Source organism: Halichoeres trimaculatus, unplaced genomic scaffold (genome assembly GCF_033239565.1).
Source record: "Halichoeres trimaculatus isolate MK-OKI-2021-1 unplaced genomic scaffold, fHalTri1.1 fHalTri1_scaffold_12, whole genome shotgun sequence".
Taxonomy (NCBI): domain Eukaryota; kingdom Metazoa; phylum Chordata; class Actinopteri; order Labriformes; family Labridae; genus Halichoeres; species Halichoeres trimaculatus.
The window spans coordinates 13,398,938-13,413,642 of NW_027437190.1; the positions used below are offsets into that span (position 1 = coordinate 13,398,938).

The window sequence follows — 14,705 nt, forward strand, 5'->3', positions numbered from 1 at the left end:
TACTTAGTGATTAAAAATTACTTGTGAATTTAGATCCAGTGTAATAATAATAATGATGATAATAACAATAATAGTAACTACAGTAACTGCGCTCTCTGACTCAGATGGGTGAAGCAGCATCTCTGCTGGGGTCACTTCAACAGATGAGTCAATTAGTATCGTGCAAACCTGTCATGCGTTTTTAATTTGTATGACTGAGGCTTGTGCATGCTGGCCTATGGAGGACCAGAGAGTGGAGACAGAGCTACAGATGGTAGCAGGCAGGGAGGTGGTGCTAACCCTTTGTCTCTCTCACACCTCAGACAGAGCTGCAGCTCGATGGGTAAACAAGCTAACAGGAACCATCTGCCATCAGATATAATTTTAATATTTTACTTTTGAAGCTGATACTAATCTCCATCACAGGTTCGTCATGAAACCATCTTCCTTTGAACTAGATTTTAAAGCCAGGAGGCTCATTCCAGCAGAGTGAGAGCGACTTTTTTACTTTCTGCATAGACTTTTAAGAGGATTGGCTTATACTATTCATATCACGCCTAAACCCTCACATACACAAGATGCACTTTTGTGTAATTCCTGAGTTTACAGGAGGGGGGGGTGTATTTATTTTGCTCTGAAAATATGTTGTTGTGAAAGTAGCCTGTAATCCTGAAATCAATATTGATCTCAAAGGTCACACAAGGTTTGAAAAATTTGTTGCATACGAGGGATATATCCAGGGATGAGAGGGAGGAGACATTGCTATCTTTGATTTGTACTCTGATGCTCCAAATCTTCAATCCTCAGGAGAGTTGCAGATAGTGCAATCAGCTAGGATGTCACTTGAACAAAGTTTAATCAGTTATTGGCTGTTTTTAGATCAGAAGCCTAAAAACAAATCTGTCAAGTAGATCTGAAAAAGTGTGACACAGGAAGTTATTTATAGACTTCTGTTGTTTTGCCTATTTTCAGTCTGAGACACAAACAGCTTCATGACTGAATGAGCAACGTGGAGTTCAGCAAAGCGGTCCTGTTGTTTTGGTAGAAGACAACAAACGCTGAGAATGTAATCAGTCTGAACATGTGTGTTGATACTAAACTTACACTATCGTGTGTGTGTGTGTGTGTGTGTGTGTGTGTGTGTGTGTGTGTGTGTGTGTGTGTGTGTGTGTGTGTGTGTGAGTGTGTGTGTGTCCACACAGCACACTGATAGCACTTAGAGTCATACTTTAAGAGTCGTAAGTGGAAAGCCTGACGTATGATAACTCAGAAATCAATGCAAGAAGAGTCAGTGGTGGTATCATAATATTGGCCTGGCTCAGTCAAACTGGGATACGCTTTCATTAAACAAAATTACTGCTACCCCCTCCCATCATAGATCCAATCTGCCAGATTAGATTTCATCACAAGCGTGCCATGAAAAGGGATTGCCCTTTGTGTGTACTCACACACACCCACACACACCCATTTGCTTGCTCATATATTCATTGACACTCTTACAAACAATAGAGTCTGTGGTCAGTGGGGACCTCCTGGGCTGAGGTCGTCCTTGGGTGAGCACAGTGGCACCCCGTCAAACGGAAACAAAAAAAAAAAACTCTCCCCTCCTCCTCTCGTTGTCTGTCATGCCGTGTCCGGTCTGTAATGAAGGTAGCAGCCTGTGGGCTGAGTCTGGGGGAGGGGAGGGTGGGCTGTGCGTTGGCTCAGCTTCGGGACTCCCCTCGACCTGCACAGGAATGATTGTTGGGAGATCAGATTGACCTGAGGGCGTGTAATAAAGCTTGTGCCATATGTGTCCTAAGATGCTACTGAATAGAGCCCCCTCCCTACTCAAATCAATCGCACTGAGTAAATGCACATTTCTGAAACCAAAAGAGAAAAAAAAAAACAACTCTTATTCAACATAGATGATAGACCTTCATGATTTGATTGAAGCAGGCTTTTCTTACTACTGATTGGTGCCGAAAAAAACAGCTATCCGTCGATAATGATGAGAACTGATCTTTGATAATGAGAATGAAGTGAGCTGTTATTATGGTAATGTATGCATAATGAAGAAAGAGTCAAAGACCTGTCTTTTGTTCCCTTCTAGGTGAACCACGTGGCCCAGGCAAGCTTTCAAGTGGATGCATTTGGCAGAAAATTCATCTTGGATGTGGAGTTGAATCAGTGAGTATTATCTGTCTGGATACCTGTCTGGGTGGCTCAGCAGAAGCTGTCTGTGTCTGGCTACCAACTAACTGTGTTTGGCTTGCATGCAAGTGTTGATCTGTGGCTCTCTACCTTTTGAAGTGGCTTTCTATCAGTATGTCTTTGTATTTCTGTGGGTCTTACTGGTTGGCAGTCAGACTAGCTAGCAGAAAACACTTGTTAAAAAAGAGTTTGTTTTACCTGCTAGCTTATAGCTTGAGTCTGTTTATTAGCCTAACTATTTGTCCCTTTGTCTTGATAGATACAAATTCTCTGGCTGCCTCTGAAATCGTCTAGAAGTTGCTGTAAAGTGTGCTTGTGTGACAGTCTGACTATCTCTCTCTCTTGATATGACTATGTGTTTGTTATTTAGCTCTCTGGCTATCGTTATTTTTTGTTTGAGAGCTTACGTTTAATGTCTGTTGCATTGTTATGGTATCTGAAGTTTTTAACATGCAGTTTCAGGCTGGAAGTGACAAGATAACTTGCTTTTTGAAACATCCACTTTGGAGTCATACGTCACTCTTTTAGGCCTTAACAAAACTCCTTAGTAGAAATTACACCTAAATGAGGTTTAACCTCACCAAAGACATATAAATCCCAAATCTGAAGGTGGTCGTTGCGATGTTACAGGGACTGTGAAGAGTTTCAAAGTGATCTTGCAACATTCTCCCCTCTGGATATATGCCTGATTGTAATCCACACTTTTAAATGAGATTATCAGCACCAGTATAGGTTATAGCTTCCCGACTGGGTCGAGCAGGACCAGACTGATTTATGGCACGTCTAAGTCTCTATGACAACATTACGCCTGCTGACAAAGTTTAGTAGTGAGAAGATTTGTCTGTCTTTTTCTCAGCTTTCTTCAATCAGTTTTATAGCAATGGTGGACACAGGAGCCTAACTGTCAGACAGAAAAAGGACAGAAGAGCAGAAGAAAGATAAATGGGAGAGTGATACAGCCTGAGCAAAAGGCTAACACACAAGCTAAACTGTTTGTGATAATGTTCATTCCAACCCACAGTCAGCAGTTATTCTGCAGTGGTCTGTTCAAACTTGAGAGTCTATCAATAAAATGGAGAGTGAGGTTATTTTAGCTCTGCGTGGTAGATGACTGGCAGGACCAGGATTCACTAACGTTTCACATTACAGACATGTCTCAGAGCACCAGGCTGTCAGTAACGCTATGTATGCATGGCTACTTAACTACTGTACAAACTGACAGTTTGCTTGTTGTCACATTAGCATACGGCTACGTTGTAGCGCTGGGTTGCTAGTAACGCTACGTATAGCCAGCTACTGATATACATTTGCTTGTTGCCACGTTTCAAACAACAGCTACGTAACTGTAAATGCTTTACCTTGTTGCGTTGTATTTAGTAAAAAGCTGTCTTGAACAAAGAAAATTTGTTACAAAACAAACACACACCTGGTTACAAGTCATGTCTTCACGACAGTGTGTGTGAGATGGGCCAGAAGGTGGCAGTCCAATCAAAACAGATCCTCCTCAAAGCATCTTTAAATGTCATATGTTTTCTGTTTTGATGCCGTTTTGTGCATGATCTTGGTAATTCACTCAATTTTTTTTTTTTAATCAAATAAGGCTGTTATATATAATACTGGTGTATGTTTGCAGTAGTGGACCATTATGTGAATGAATGTACATGATTCTTTGTGGTTGTGTGTGTGTGTGTATTTGTATGTAGCGCTCTGCGGGTATTGTATATGTATGTGTGATTTAGAGGTTTCATCATAATGGGAAGTGATTTATGGTAAAGACTGTGGAGCAGTGCCTTGTCAGACTCTGATATTGATCACATCTTGGCTGATGGAAAGTAACTTTCTCTCTCACACACTCACACACAGCGGCACAGCCCTTGTAACAAAAAACCCCAGCACCTTTTATTATCTTCCTTCCTTCCTTAACATGTACTCTGTTCTGCTTCTGTTTACTTCCTGAGATCAGCTCTGTTTCATCTTGTTTAGCTGATCAAAAAGTAATCCTGTGAATTTTCTAAACACATAAGGTGATGCTACATGCTCGTCACAGCAGAAAGTCACCCTCCTACTGAGATTTGTTACATCACAGGGATTCCCAGGTTCAGGAGGTTTGTTTCTGTAAAGCCTACAGCTCGCTGTGACACATCAAGCCAGTCATGAATATAAAACATGCGTCTGCACAATCACCTCCAACAGTCCCCAGATTGATGCAGTGCCATTATTCATGCAGTATATGTGACACTGTGGGCTTAAAAGGGTTTCTCTCCTCCATTTCTTTACTTCATGCGCAAAATATCTGTCAGCATAACAACTAAAAGGAAACACTTCTGGATCGTTTTTAGCTCACCAGAGAGTAAATTAGCTTCCAATCAGTCAGCTCTTGGCAACAGTTTGACATGTGTGGTTCAGAATAAGAATCAGAGACTAAGATACGGCATGCAACAGAGCGCTGTACCGAGTAATGTTTATGTTTTTGTCTAAAAAGCCTTGTAGGATTAAACCACTGTTTATCATTAAGCACATGCAAAGAAAAACAACCTGCAACATTTTATCAGTCAATCAATCTATGTTTACCAAGTAGACTAATGAAAAGAGAAAATCCATGGCTGCCAGCCCAACTTATTAACGAACAAGATGAAAGGTTGGTTGATGTCGATGAGGTTATGCTAACATTTTGTTTTGGCCTGTAGATTTCTGTCTCTGTCTCAGTCACATTTCTTTTTTTTTCTCACAAAGACAGAATTGCACACTCTCTTAGTGCTGCCTTTTTTTCTTGTCATCTTCGTCACCTTGCTCCTCTGTGAACTAATTCCTCTTTGAGATTAACGACAACTTATTTACAGACATACAGAATAAACCCAGCTGATGTGTTTCTCAGTGTGTGTGCAGAAGTGGGAGGTATTTAAGGTGAGCAGTCCCAAGTAACAAAACTTATTTTCTCATTTTGTCCAGTGAGCAATGACTCTTTGGTGCATTTCTTTGCGATTAATTGTTGCCATGAGCAAACCAAAAGTTGTGTATCTCAGCTTTAGATGTGCCTGTTTTTCTGCAGTATCAACATTATATCCTCTTCCTCTGTGAGTCTCTGCCTCAAGTCACTGTTTTACCATAAGCAGTGAGTAATAGAAGTGTAGGTGTGTGTTATAAAGAAATAGTTCTTGCACATGTGCTTTTGAAACACATGTCAGTTCTTCAATGTACATTTTCTGCCAAGTGCTTTTACTCTCAGATGTACAAAGTATGACTTGGTTTGTGCTTGCTTCAAAAATGTGTCTTCCTTGGTGGAGGTGTGGATCATTGGATGGCAATGTCTGCCTGATTGACAGCCCATTGCTGAAAAATGTCTGGAAACATCACATAGACATCCATGAAATTTAGTTTAAACATTCATGGATCTGTGAGTGAGAGCTCCTCCAGGCTTTTAATGTCTCACCATCATGATTTGCTTTGTTGGAAATGTTTATCAGTCCAATGAGCCTCAGTTGTACTCAGTAGCTCCAGTTTGAAAACTGAAGTGTGCTAGTTTGTTGATCAGACCTTGAACTTGTGTTGTTAAAAACTTAATCCCCTTGTGTTAAATACATAAGTGTACTTTTGCAGAAAAATGTCACAGTGTCATGTGTTATCAGTGCTAAGATAGGGTAATCAAAAGTCCTTTAAATGGTCTGCAGCTCCGTCCCACATGTCATCCCAGAGTCACTCACTCCAGTTTCCTGCTCTATCTACTTTCCATCTTTTTCAATCATATCTGTATCTCTTTATCTGTATCTATAAAGGATATACATATACTGTAAAAGTTACTGTAAGCAAGGTGGTGGTAATTCACTGTTAAAAAAATACCTACAGTTTTATTACTGTATCTTCATTAACAATATCATTGTTGTACTTTTTTCCTACTATCCTGTTTACAGTAATACACGAACAGACCTTTCACGGTAAATTATTACAGATGTTTTGGTAAAATACTGTTAACATGGGGCTGCACAATATTGCCTAAAAACCAATATCTCAATATTTTCAAGGTATATCACAATATACATGTGGATAGTCTGATTTCTCCTCAAAATGACTATATAAATATCAAATTCAACCCTGTAACGACTAAAATGACACCAGGACAACAATTCAAGCAGACTCTTCAGTTGGATTTTAAAATTCCCATTTGCAAACTGCAAATCTGCAACTGATGAGATGTGCAAGCAACTTTTTCCCTCCTCTCCTGACACAAAAACAAACGTGTGCAGGAGAGTTTCCTTGGTGTACAGGGGAGTGAGCTGCTTGCTGTGACAGGAGAAGAAAGTGAAGAAAGTGAACCTCAAAAGAGAATTACATACCGATGTCTTAAAATGTTTATGTGACAATTTGTACTCTATGGTTGTGATTCGGTCATTTCATTCATCTCAACAACCTGTGATACATTGAGTATATTGGATATATCTCCCACCTCTATGTTAACATAGCAAAAAATCCAGTTACATTGTAGTTAAAAAATGGTCGTGTATACATGCCATGATCTATGATAGTTTCCTAATGTGAGCACACTGCTTTGTCTTGCAGAGCTTCTAGTGTGATTATGAAATCATATTGGGTTTTCATAACTGAGAAAAATCTCATATATACATGTAAAAAAATGATCAGAGAAGGTTTGGAGTGATGCTGCCTCTTGGTGCAGACCCACTGAGGTATTCTGTGTAAATATTTAGGAGGTCAAACTTAGGGTCTGGACAGGATGATCGAGTATTTTAACGTGTGTGCTGTAGTTGTTAAATCTGTCCTCAGCAACGTGCAGTATTTACACAAGGCTCCCCTCTGAAGGGTGATTGTTTATAGAGGTAGTCAGGAGCGAGGCTGTGGGTCGTGGGGTCTGTCCTCCCCCTTGCTGTCTTTGTCTTCCTCCTTAGTCCTCAGTCTCAGCGGCCGGCTACAAATTTACCATTCATAGGAGCAGAGTGAGCTGAAAATGTGCACAGGGTGGGGGGTTGCCTCACTTTTTCATCATCCTCACACACACACACACACACACACACACACACACACACACACACACACACACACACACACACACACACACACACCCTCTCCACCCTTGATTACCCCTCCCTCCTCACCTACCCTCCATTCAGCCATACCCCGACTACCCCTTCACCCGCCTCCTCCACCTGCTCTCGCTGAATAATGGATGGTTGCTGTAAGATTAAAGAAGGGTGTGAACACGCATGTGTGTCTGCGTTGGTTTCCGGCTCGTGCGGTGTGTGTCGTAAAAAGGAAAAACTGAGTTGCTGTAAATGTAGTCTTAAATTTAAAAGCCTCTCTACAAAAAGAAAAGAAAAAATTAATTCAAGCAGAAATTGACTGTATTGATTTGTACATTGATAAAGCTTCCTGGCAAAAACTCTGACAGCCATTTATTGTTAATTTAATTTTTTAATCAACAATTCCCTTTATGAAAGTAATGTGAGTAACACTGAGCAGTGAGCTGTTTGTCAGGCAGCACTGGTACGTTGAACACTCCAGTTTTAGGGGCATTTTTCAATTTTTTAAGATAATCATGGACCAAATTGTGATTAATTAAAAGGGGTATACAATCTAAAATTAATTGATTTTGTACACCTGATCCAAATTGTGTGTAAATACCATGAAGTTAAATCTCTTAGAGGAAACTTGATGATTGTGCTGAATTTTGGTCGCGCTATTTCAAGACAACTGTTAATAATTTTTTTCCTGAATCCATCACAGTATTAAAATATCTACAGAAAACTTCCCAGTGGTTGTTATAAATGATGGCAGGCTCATAGAAAAGCTTGTTTTAAGCATCATCAAGCAGAGTACATGTTTCTGTTGTTTAATATTCTCATCACAAATTGTTGTTTTTGTTTGTGTGATGACATGTGCGTTCGGGCTGGAGGAAGAACAGTTTCATGACGTTTCCATTGTTAAAAAATGACGCTGTGCTGCATCATCAAGAGGAAACGGCTTCTCCCCCCTCGTCATGCTGATTCTGACACTCTGAGTTTGAGTTTTTTCTACCTCTGTGTGATGTCAGCTTCCCTTCTTTATGCAAATGCCGAAAGGTCAATTACGGGCAATGCCAAATGCATTATTCATCTTTTTGAAGAGTGGGCGTGTGTGCAGCAAAGGGTGACAGTGTTGGTGGGGAAGGGGGTGGAGTGGATCGAGCACAGAAACAGCCATGGGGTCCATCCTCTCACCTCTATGCCAGATAAGTGGCGCTAACCAAACACCCCATGGTTCGGTGGTTTGATGAATGTGTGCGTATGTGTCTGTGAGCGCAGGCCTGGGCAGGAATGTGTGTATGTGTGTATAGATTGAGGTTGTTTCTGCAGTTACGAGTGTTAATATGAACTGTGTGAAGTGTGTGTCCCCTTGTTGGGCCTCAGGTGCAGAGGAGGCACGTGAAGTGTTGTCTTAATTAGAGATAACAAGGACAGATCGACAGAAAAAGAGCCAGATGGAGGAAGGCAGAATCAATTCCTAAAGAGGAGGAAGCGCAATGAAATGACTTCACTCCTCTGTTTCATTAATTTAACCATGATTGAAAATTAGGTTAGAGATTTCAGCTGCATTTTCCATTTTATCAAGCTTCATTGATCCCAGTGTTTTTTTAGTGAGTGCCCAGTGAAATTATCAGTGTTCCTTTTAAATTTTTAATTTTCTAGACTATTTTTTAATACAGCATGTTTTTAACTTGAGTTTTTGTTCACCAGCTTGGTAAATTGATGAATCTTTGAACCCTTGAAATTTAAAAAGTCAGAATTAGATACTTTTATAGTAACTGACCAAATTCTGTCTGTGGTACCAAGTACCAATTCGCAAAATAAAAAATCAAAAGGTACCATGCTTAGGTACTTAAACACATCCTTGTGACTGTGAAGGAGTGGAAGAGTAGAGGATTTCCCATGCTGGACATTAACACAAAATTACAGGGGTTTATATTGAGAAGTAAATATGTTAAATAAAAAAAATGAGATTTTATTATTAAACAAAGTAATATCTATAACCGCATTAAACCATAGACTGTATAAAACATGGATGTAGTCTCGCCGACGTCACCCGTCTGTTTCTGAAACGGAAAATGAAGCACATCGGCTATAACGGCCATATTGGTAGTGGCAAGGGCTACGCCTGTCGGTCAGCTGTGCCTCTTATTGGGGGGGCTCGCGATCTTAATATCCTCTGAACGGCCGAGTTAGAAAAAAATTCACCCCCCTGTACAGTGGGTGCTGATAGTACAATTAGTGACTCAGACAGGAGATGTTTTTTGAACCAGACTGTAAATAGGTTGATGTCTGCTTTGAAAATGGCTTTTTTTGACTTGGTGTGTATGTGACTTCCAGTACTTCCGGAGCCAGTCTCAAGCGAACACTCGAGAAACAGCAGATTTTAGCACTTCTTGTCTCATATTCGTAGACTGGAGGTTGCCGCTTGCATTAAACACACACAAAAGTAACAAAAACTGGTTCTGTTGTGTACTGATACAGATTGCCAGGTACTGGGCATCAATAATTTCAAATGTGAATGGTACCCATCTTTAGGAGTGATCCAAGCTTCACATAACAATGCGTAACCCACCTGTCAAAATCAAATATTTTAACCCTCGTTCACATTTACGCTTCCTAAAAGTTTTAAGAAAGTTCAAGGAGCTCTTCCCCAGAGGTTGTCCAAAGTTACGCCCGTCCCTCTCAGTGTGAAGTCTTCTCTGGCAGAACAGGGAGCAGTCAACAGAGGTGTAGGATGAGTCTTGGTTGTCCTAAATATCTGATTCTTAAATTGATATGTGCAGGATCCTTCAAATATCTCACCCTGATTACACCAAAACATTTTAGAATAGGGTTGATAGAGAAAATGTTGTGAAAAGTCAGCAAAAAATATGTGTTTGCAGTTATAAATACAGTCCGGTCAGGAATGTTTGTGCATGTGTGAAAAAACAAAAACAAAAAGACAAATTTTCCTCTTATTTAAATCACAAGTGTTGAGTTTTATGGCTCTGTAATTGGATGTGTCTGACTCTCCCCTTCGTAGATGACTTCTCTTTTAATAATTTAATGCCTATGTGCTTGTAACTTTCACTTTTTCCCTCCAAAGAGCTGAATGTTATCTTTCATATTGCTCCCTCTTTGTGACAATGAGTCAAATGTTAGAGTCTCTTGCCCGACAGTGTCTTGGAAATAATCTAAATGCCAGTCATCAGACTGTGTCTTTGTGTAAAATGAGTGGGATTATGAATTTCTGGGAAATTATCTCCTCCTACAAGTATTTGAGTGAAGCAGAAAACTGCTGGCTCCAAAAGTATTTTTATCAACAATGATTTCTTCACAAAAAGAAGAGATGAGCACCAGGAAATGCTGCTCAGCTGATGTCATCTCTAAAATGACCTCATGACTTTGTGTGAGTGTGTGGATCTGCTCTGGATCATGAAAGGCGCTGATGCAGTGGTGTAACTGGTGGGGATCCCTGTGACATGCATTTATCATGTGCTGCTTGTTCCTACATGTACCTACAGCCTCAGACCCCCACATATGATTTAACTCTCTCTCATGTCCCATTCCAGGATCATCTATCATCCACTCATGTCTCCTTCCCTGCATCCTGAAATCCTACCCAACTCCACTCCTCTCCTCTTTTTCCACCTCTATCTCTGCCTCTCCTCCCCTGCTCTCAGGTCTGTAATTTATTGCGGACAGGCGTGATCTGATTTACTGAGGACTTAATGAGAAAAACACAGAGAGGAGAGCACGGGTGTGTGAGAGAGAAGGAGGGACAGAAGAAATAGTTAAGGACGGAGAGAAAGAGGAGGACAGAGAGAAAGAAAGAGGTGTGTGGACGTCCTTCATGCACCCTTGAGTTGTGGTGGGTGGGTTGAGTAAGAGCAGCAGAAAGTGTGAGATACACTATGTGTGTATTCATCCATGTGTGTGTTGAAGTGTGTATGCTCGAGGGAGGTAGGTACTAGAAAGGAGTACCCTAAAAAGAAAACAGTCCCCGCTTCCTTCACCTCTCCTCGAGGTCTGCTCCCACTTCCTTGTTTCCTGCTAGCTTCAGGCAGAGCTTCTCACTCCGATCTGTGTCCACTGTTCACACTCAAACACACTTGTACACACTTGCACTATGGGAATTAAATTTGTGTGTGTGTGAGTAAATGGCCCACAAACAGCATATTACAGTGTGTGTTTGCTAAGTGTCTCACAACACATCGAGAAGTGTGTACACACAGCGTGTCCTAGTAAGGTAGTGACAGTGAGTGTGTGTTTGTGTGTGTGTGTAAGTGTGTAAGTGTGTTGTGCGCGGTTTGTGATGTGTGTCAAGGACAGTGTATACAAATTAATTTCATGGAGGTGTGTGGGGTTAATTAGAAGAACAAATAGTAACACACAGTCAATGCATGTGTGTGTTTTCAGGTGTGTGTTAGACACAGGGGCATGTCCAGCCTTTTTCAGTGGAAGGGCCTGACCCAGACTCTGACTGATACACACACACACAGAAAGACAGCATTGATTTACCATGTCTGTGTCCGCTAATCAAATCTTCCTTGTTTACTTGCATCCAGGTATCAGTCAGATGCTATATTCCCGTATAACTTTGAAAGTGATGGCTGTTAAAATCATGCCTTTAGCTTAATTCTGTAATGCCTCTGAAACAGAGGTTTTTATCCTCGGTCACATTCTAAAGCAGCTTAAAAATATAAAGCAAATTCCTGCACATTTTGCAGCTGTCTTTGTGTGCAATGAAACACTTAGGAAGCCACCGCTGCTGAGCTGCATAGACTGTATAATACAAGGACATAGTCTCCACGATGCCATCTGATTGTTTTGAAGGTGGAGTTTTGAAGCCTCTCTTCAGCAGATGCGATATTGGAAACCCTGATTCAACCCAAGTTTGTTTGATTAAGTGTGAGGCGTAGAGGTAGAGTTGAGGCTGCGCTTTAGCCTCTATGTTACTAGTTTTAGTGTCCACGCCTGTCACTCAAGTCTGCAATGCTCTTAATTGGACAAAGCTTGTAAGTTTAATACCTTAAAGATGCTGTACAGGGGGATTTGTTACAAATGGACTGCAGCGCCACCTTTTGGCCCAGAGTCTCATGCGCACCGTCATGGAGATGTGACTTTTAACATGCGTGTGTTTGTTTTGGGATTAATTAGAGATCAAATTGATTTTTTTTTTGTTCAAGACAACTTTACCTGATACAACGCGCCAAGGTAAAGTATTTATCAACAGTTATGTAACTTTATGGTTTGAAACATGACAACAAGCAAACTTTGTAAGTTTGTACCGTAGTTTAAGTGGTGAAAAAAATCTGCACCTGTCCAGCTTGTCTTCCATGTCAACAAGTCCTTAAAATCAGCTCGTTACGCAAGTTTATGTTCAGCTCTTGAGCCCTCTGCACACCAGCCGTGTATTTTTGACCAAATACTTCGCACATTATTTATTTATTTTTTTGACCTTATGTATTTCAATGCAAGCTTTCACACCAACATTGTCTTTTGTGAAGCAAAATTGCAGCTTTTATTTTTTTGGACCAAGGTCAATTTTTTCAAAGTTTCATTGCAATGAGTACACGTCCAACCAGTCAAAACGCTTGTTGTTGACAAGTCATACACCAAAACATTCAACATTGATTCTGTTTGTGTCCCAGCACCCAGTTCTTTATGACGAAAGATATAAAAACTACAACTCGTTTACAGGAGAATTGCTACGGAGATTAAATATGATGCCTCCAATTTTTTCATAATTTCATGACATTTATTTGCATCGCTGTTGGTGTGCAAGGCCTTTACTCTTCATCATTTCGAATAATGATGTATTCTTGAAAAAATCTGTGCCTGAACAGTGTATATGAATCCTAACCAAGCGGCAACTTCTGGTCTAAAACTGTCAAAATCTGCAGTTCATCAACAATTTGGTGTCACAAAGACGAGATCCATTTACTAAACAGTCTATGGTCTTAACATGAAGCTGAATGGGCATTTCTGTGCCTTTGGTGCCAGCCTCTAGTGGACACTCAAAGAACTGCAGATTTTTGCTCTTCAGCAATAGGTTAATTTTTCAGCTCGCTATGTGGAGCTAGAAACCAACATCAGCATGCTAACAAGCTACCAGTGATAAAATTAATAATATCTGTGTGACCATTTAGCATGTTAGCTTGGACTTTCAACATATATCATTGTTTTTATGCAGCTAATGCTAAGTAGGATACTGTTCATTGAGCAAGTACACACTCATAAACCAGAGCTTTGGACAATTCAAAATTGACCATTTTAGAGTCACCAGAGTGATCACAGTTTATCCCAAGGTGAACATGAATGAATGTATGGGTGAGCATCCAATACTGGCATGGACACTGAGCCCAAAAAGGCCAGAGTCATCCTCCTGGTGGCATTAGAGGAAGAGTCAGAGCATCACTCAAATCAGTGGGATGCATCATCCAGGCACAGTGAGTGTCTGACTTTAATGTAATAATGATCCATCCAATAACTGTCGAGATAGTCCACGCAGAGCAAAGGTGGTCCATCCTTGGAGGCGTGTGGCTAAAAATGTAAACCTTTGTAAGGAAAGGGTTTGTGTTTGAGATGTTTGCAGCATGTAAGGCAGTGACTGAATTACCAGCCTTTCCTTTTATACTCTTTCAGTCGTCCTCGCCATCTCTCTGTATCCTTTTATATCTTCACCCTCTCCGTCTCCCACCTCTCACCCCCCCACCCCCTTCTTCTGTCGAGCCGTCTCATCTCAGTGTGGAGGATTAGTGGAGACAAAGAGAGATCCAGGAGCTGACTGGAGCTGAGGACAGGGACAGGAGGAGAGACTGTTGTTCTCTCAGCAGGAAAAGATACTAATGCCTCTCTAAAGACCATTGTCTCTTATAGATTACTCACTTTCCTCCGTCATGCTGCATAAAAATCAATCCAAAGTGTGGTTTACCAAAAGGAGATTAACTATTTAACAAAATTTACCACTGTGCAGAATTTGATTTAGTCAGAGGATGGAGAGAAGATTTACCCTCATGTATGCAGATATTGATAAATGTGAATGCATTAAAAGAGCCTGATCTACAAAGTGACACATGTAAAATAAACGGCAATGATCACTCCATCCCACGTGTACAGGCCTCTGTCTGTCTGTCTGTGTATCTGTTTACACAGAGTTCACTTACTATCCACATGTTGTCACAGATACAGATCTCCATGTTCCTCCTTGTGCCCACAACATCTCCATCTGCTGCATAATTCAGCAGGCCTCTCTGTTTGCCTGTATGTTGCGTGCTATAGATCCAGCTGCATATTAGACCCACGCCTGCAGAGAACAGAAACATACAAACTTCTGCTTTAATTTCCCTCTTTTCATTCGCTCTGTTAGCATTAACATTCCTTGTTTGTGAGCAGCAGTATTCCCTGTGCAATAAGAGCAGGGATCCCATTGCGTGAAGTGGTGGAATTGCATGTCTGATAAGTGATTGGAGAGTGAATGAATTATAGCCTGGAGACCTTTAATGAGGCCTCAGTGGGAGGGATGAAGAGGGAAGA

The 14,705-nt window shown here is 40.8% G+C and overlaps 1 protein-coding gene across 2 annotated transcripts in view; it reads left to right on the forward strand.

Moving 5' to 3' along the window:
* The window catches only part of adam22 (ADAM metallopeptidase domain 22), a 73,066-nt gene that overhangs the window by 2,202 nt on the left and 56,159 nt on the right, over positions 1-14,705 (forward strand). For both annotated transcript variants that reach the window (XM_074683821.1, XM_074683822.1), the window contains exon 3: positions 2,072-2,148. In XM_074683821.1, the coding sequence (XP_074539922.1) occupies positions 2,072-2,148 (77 nt within the window). The remainder of the gene's footprint in view (positions 1-2,071; positions 2,149-14,705) is intronic.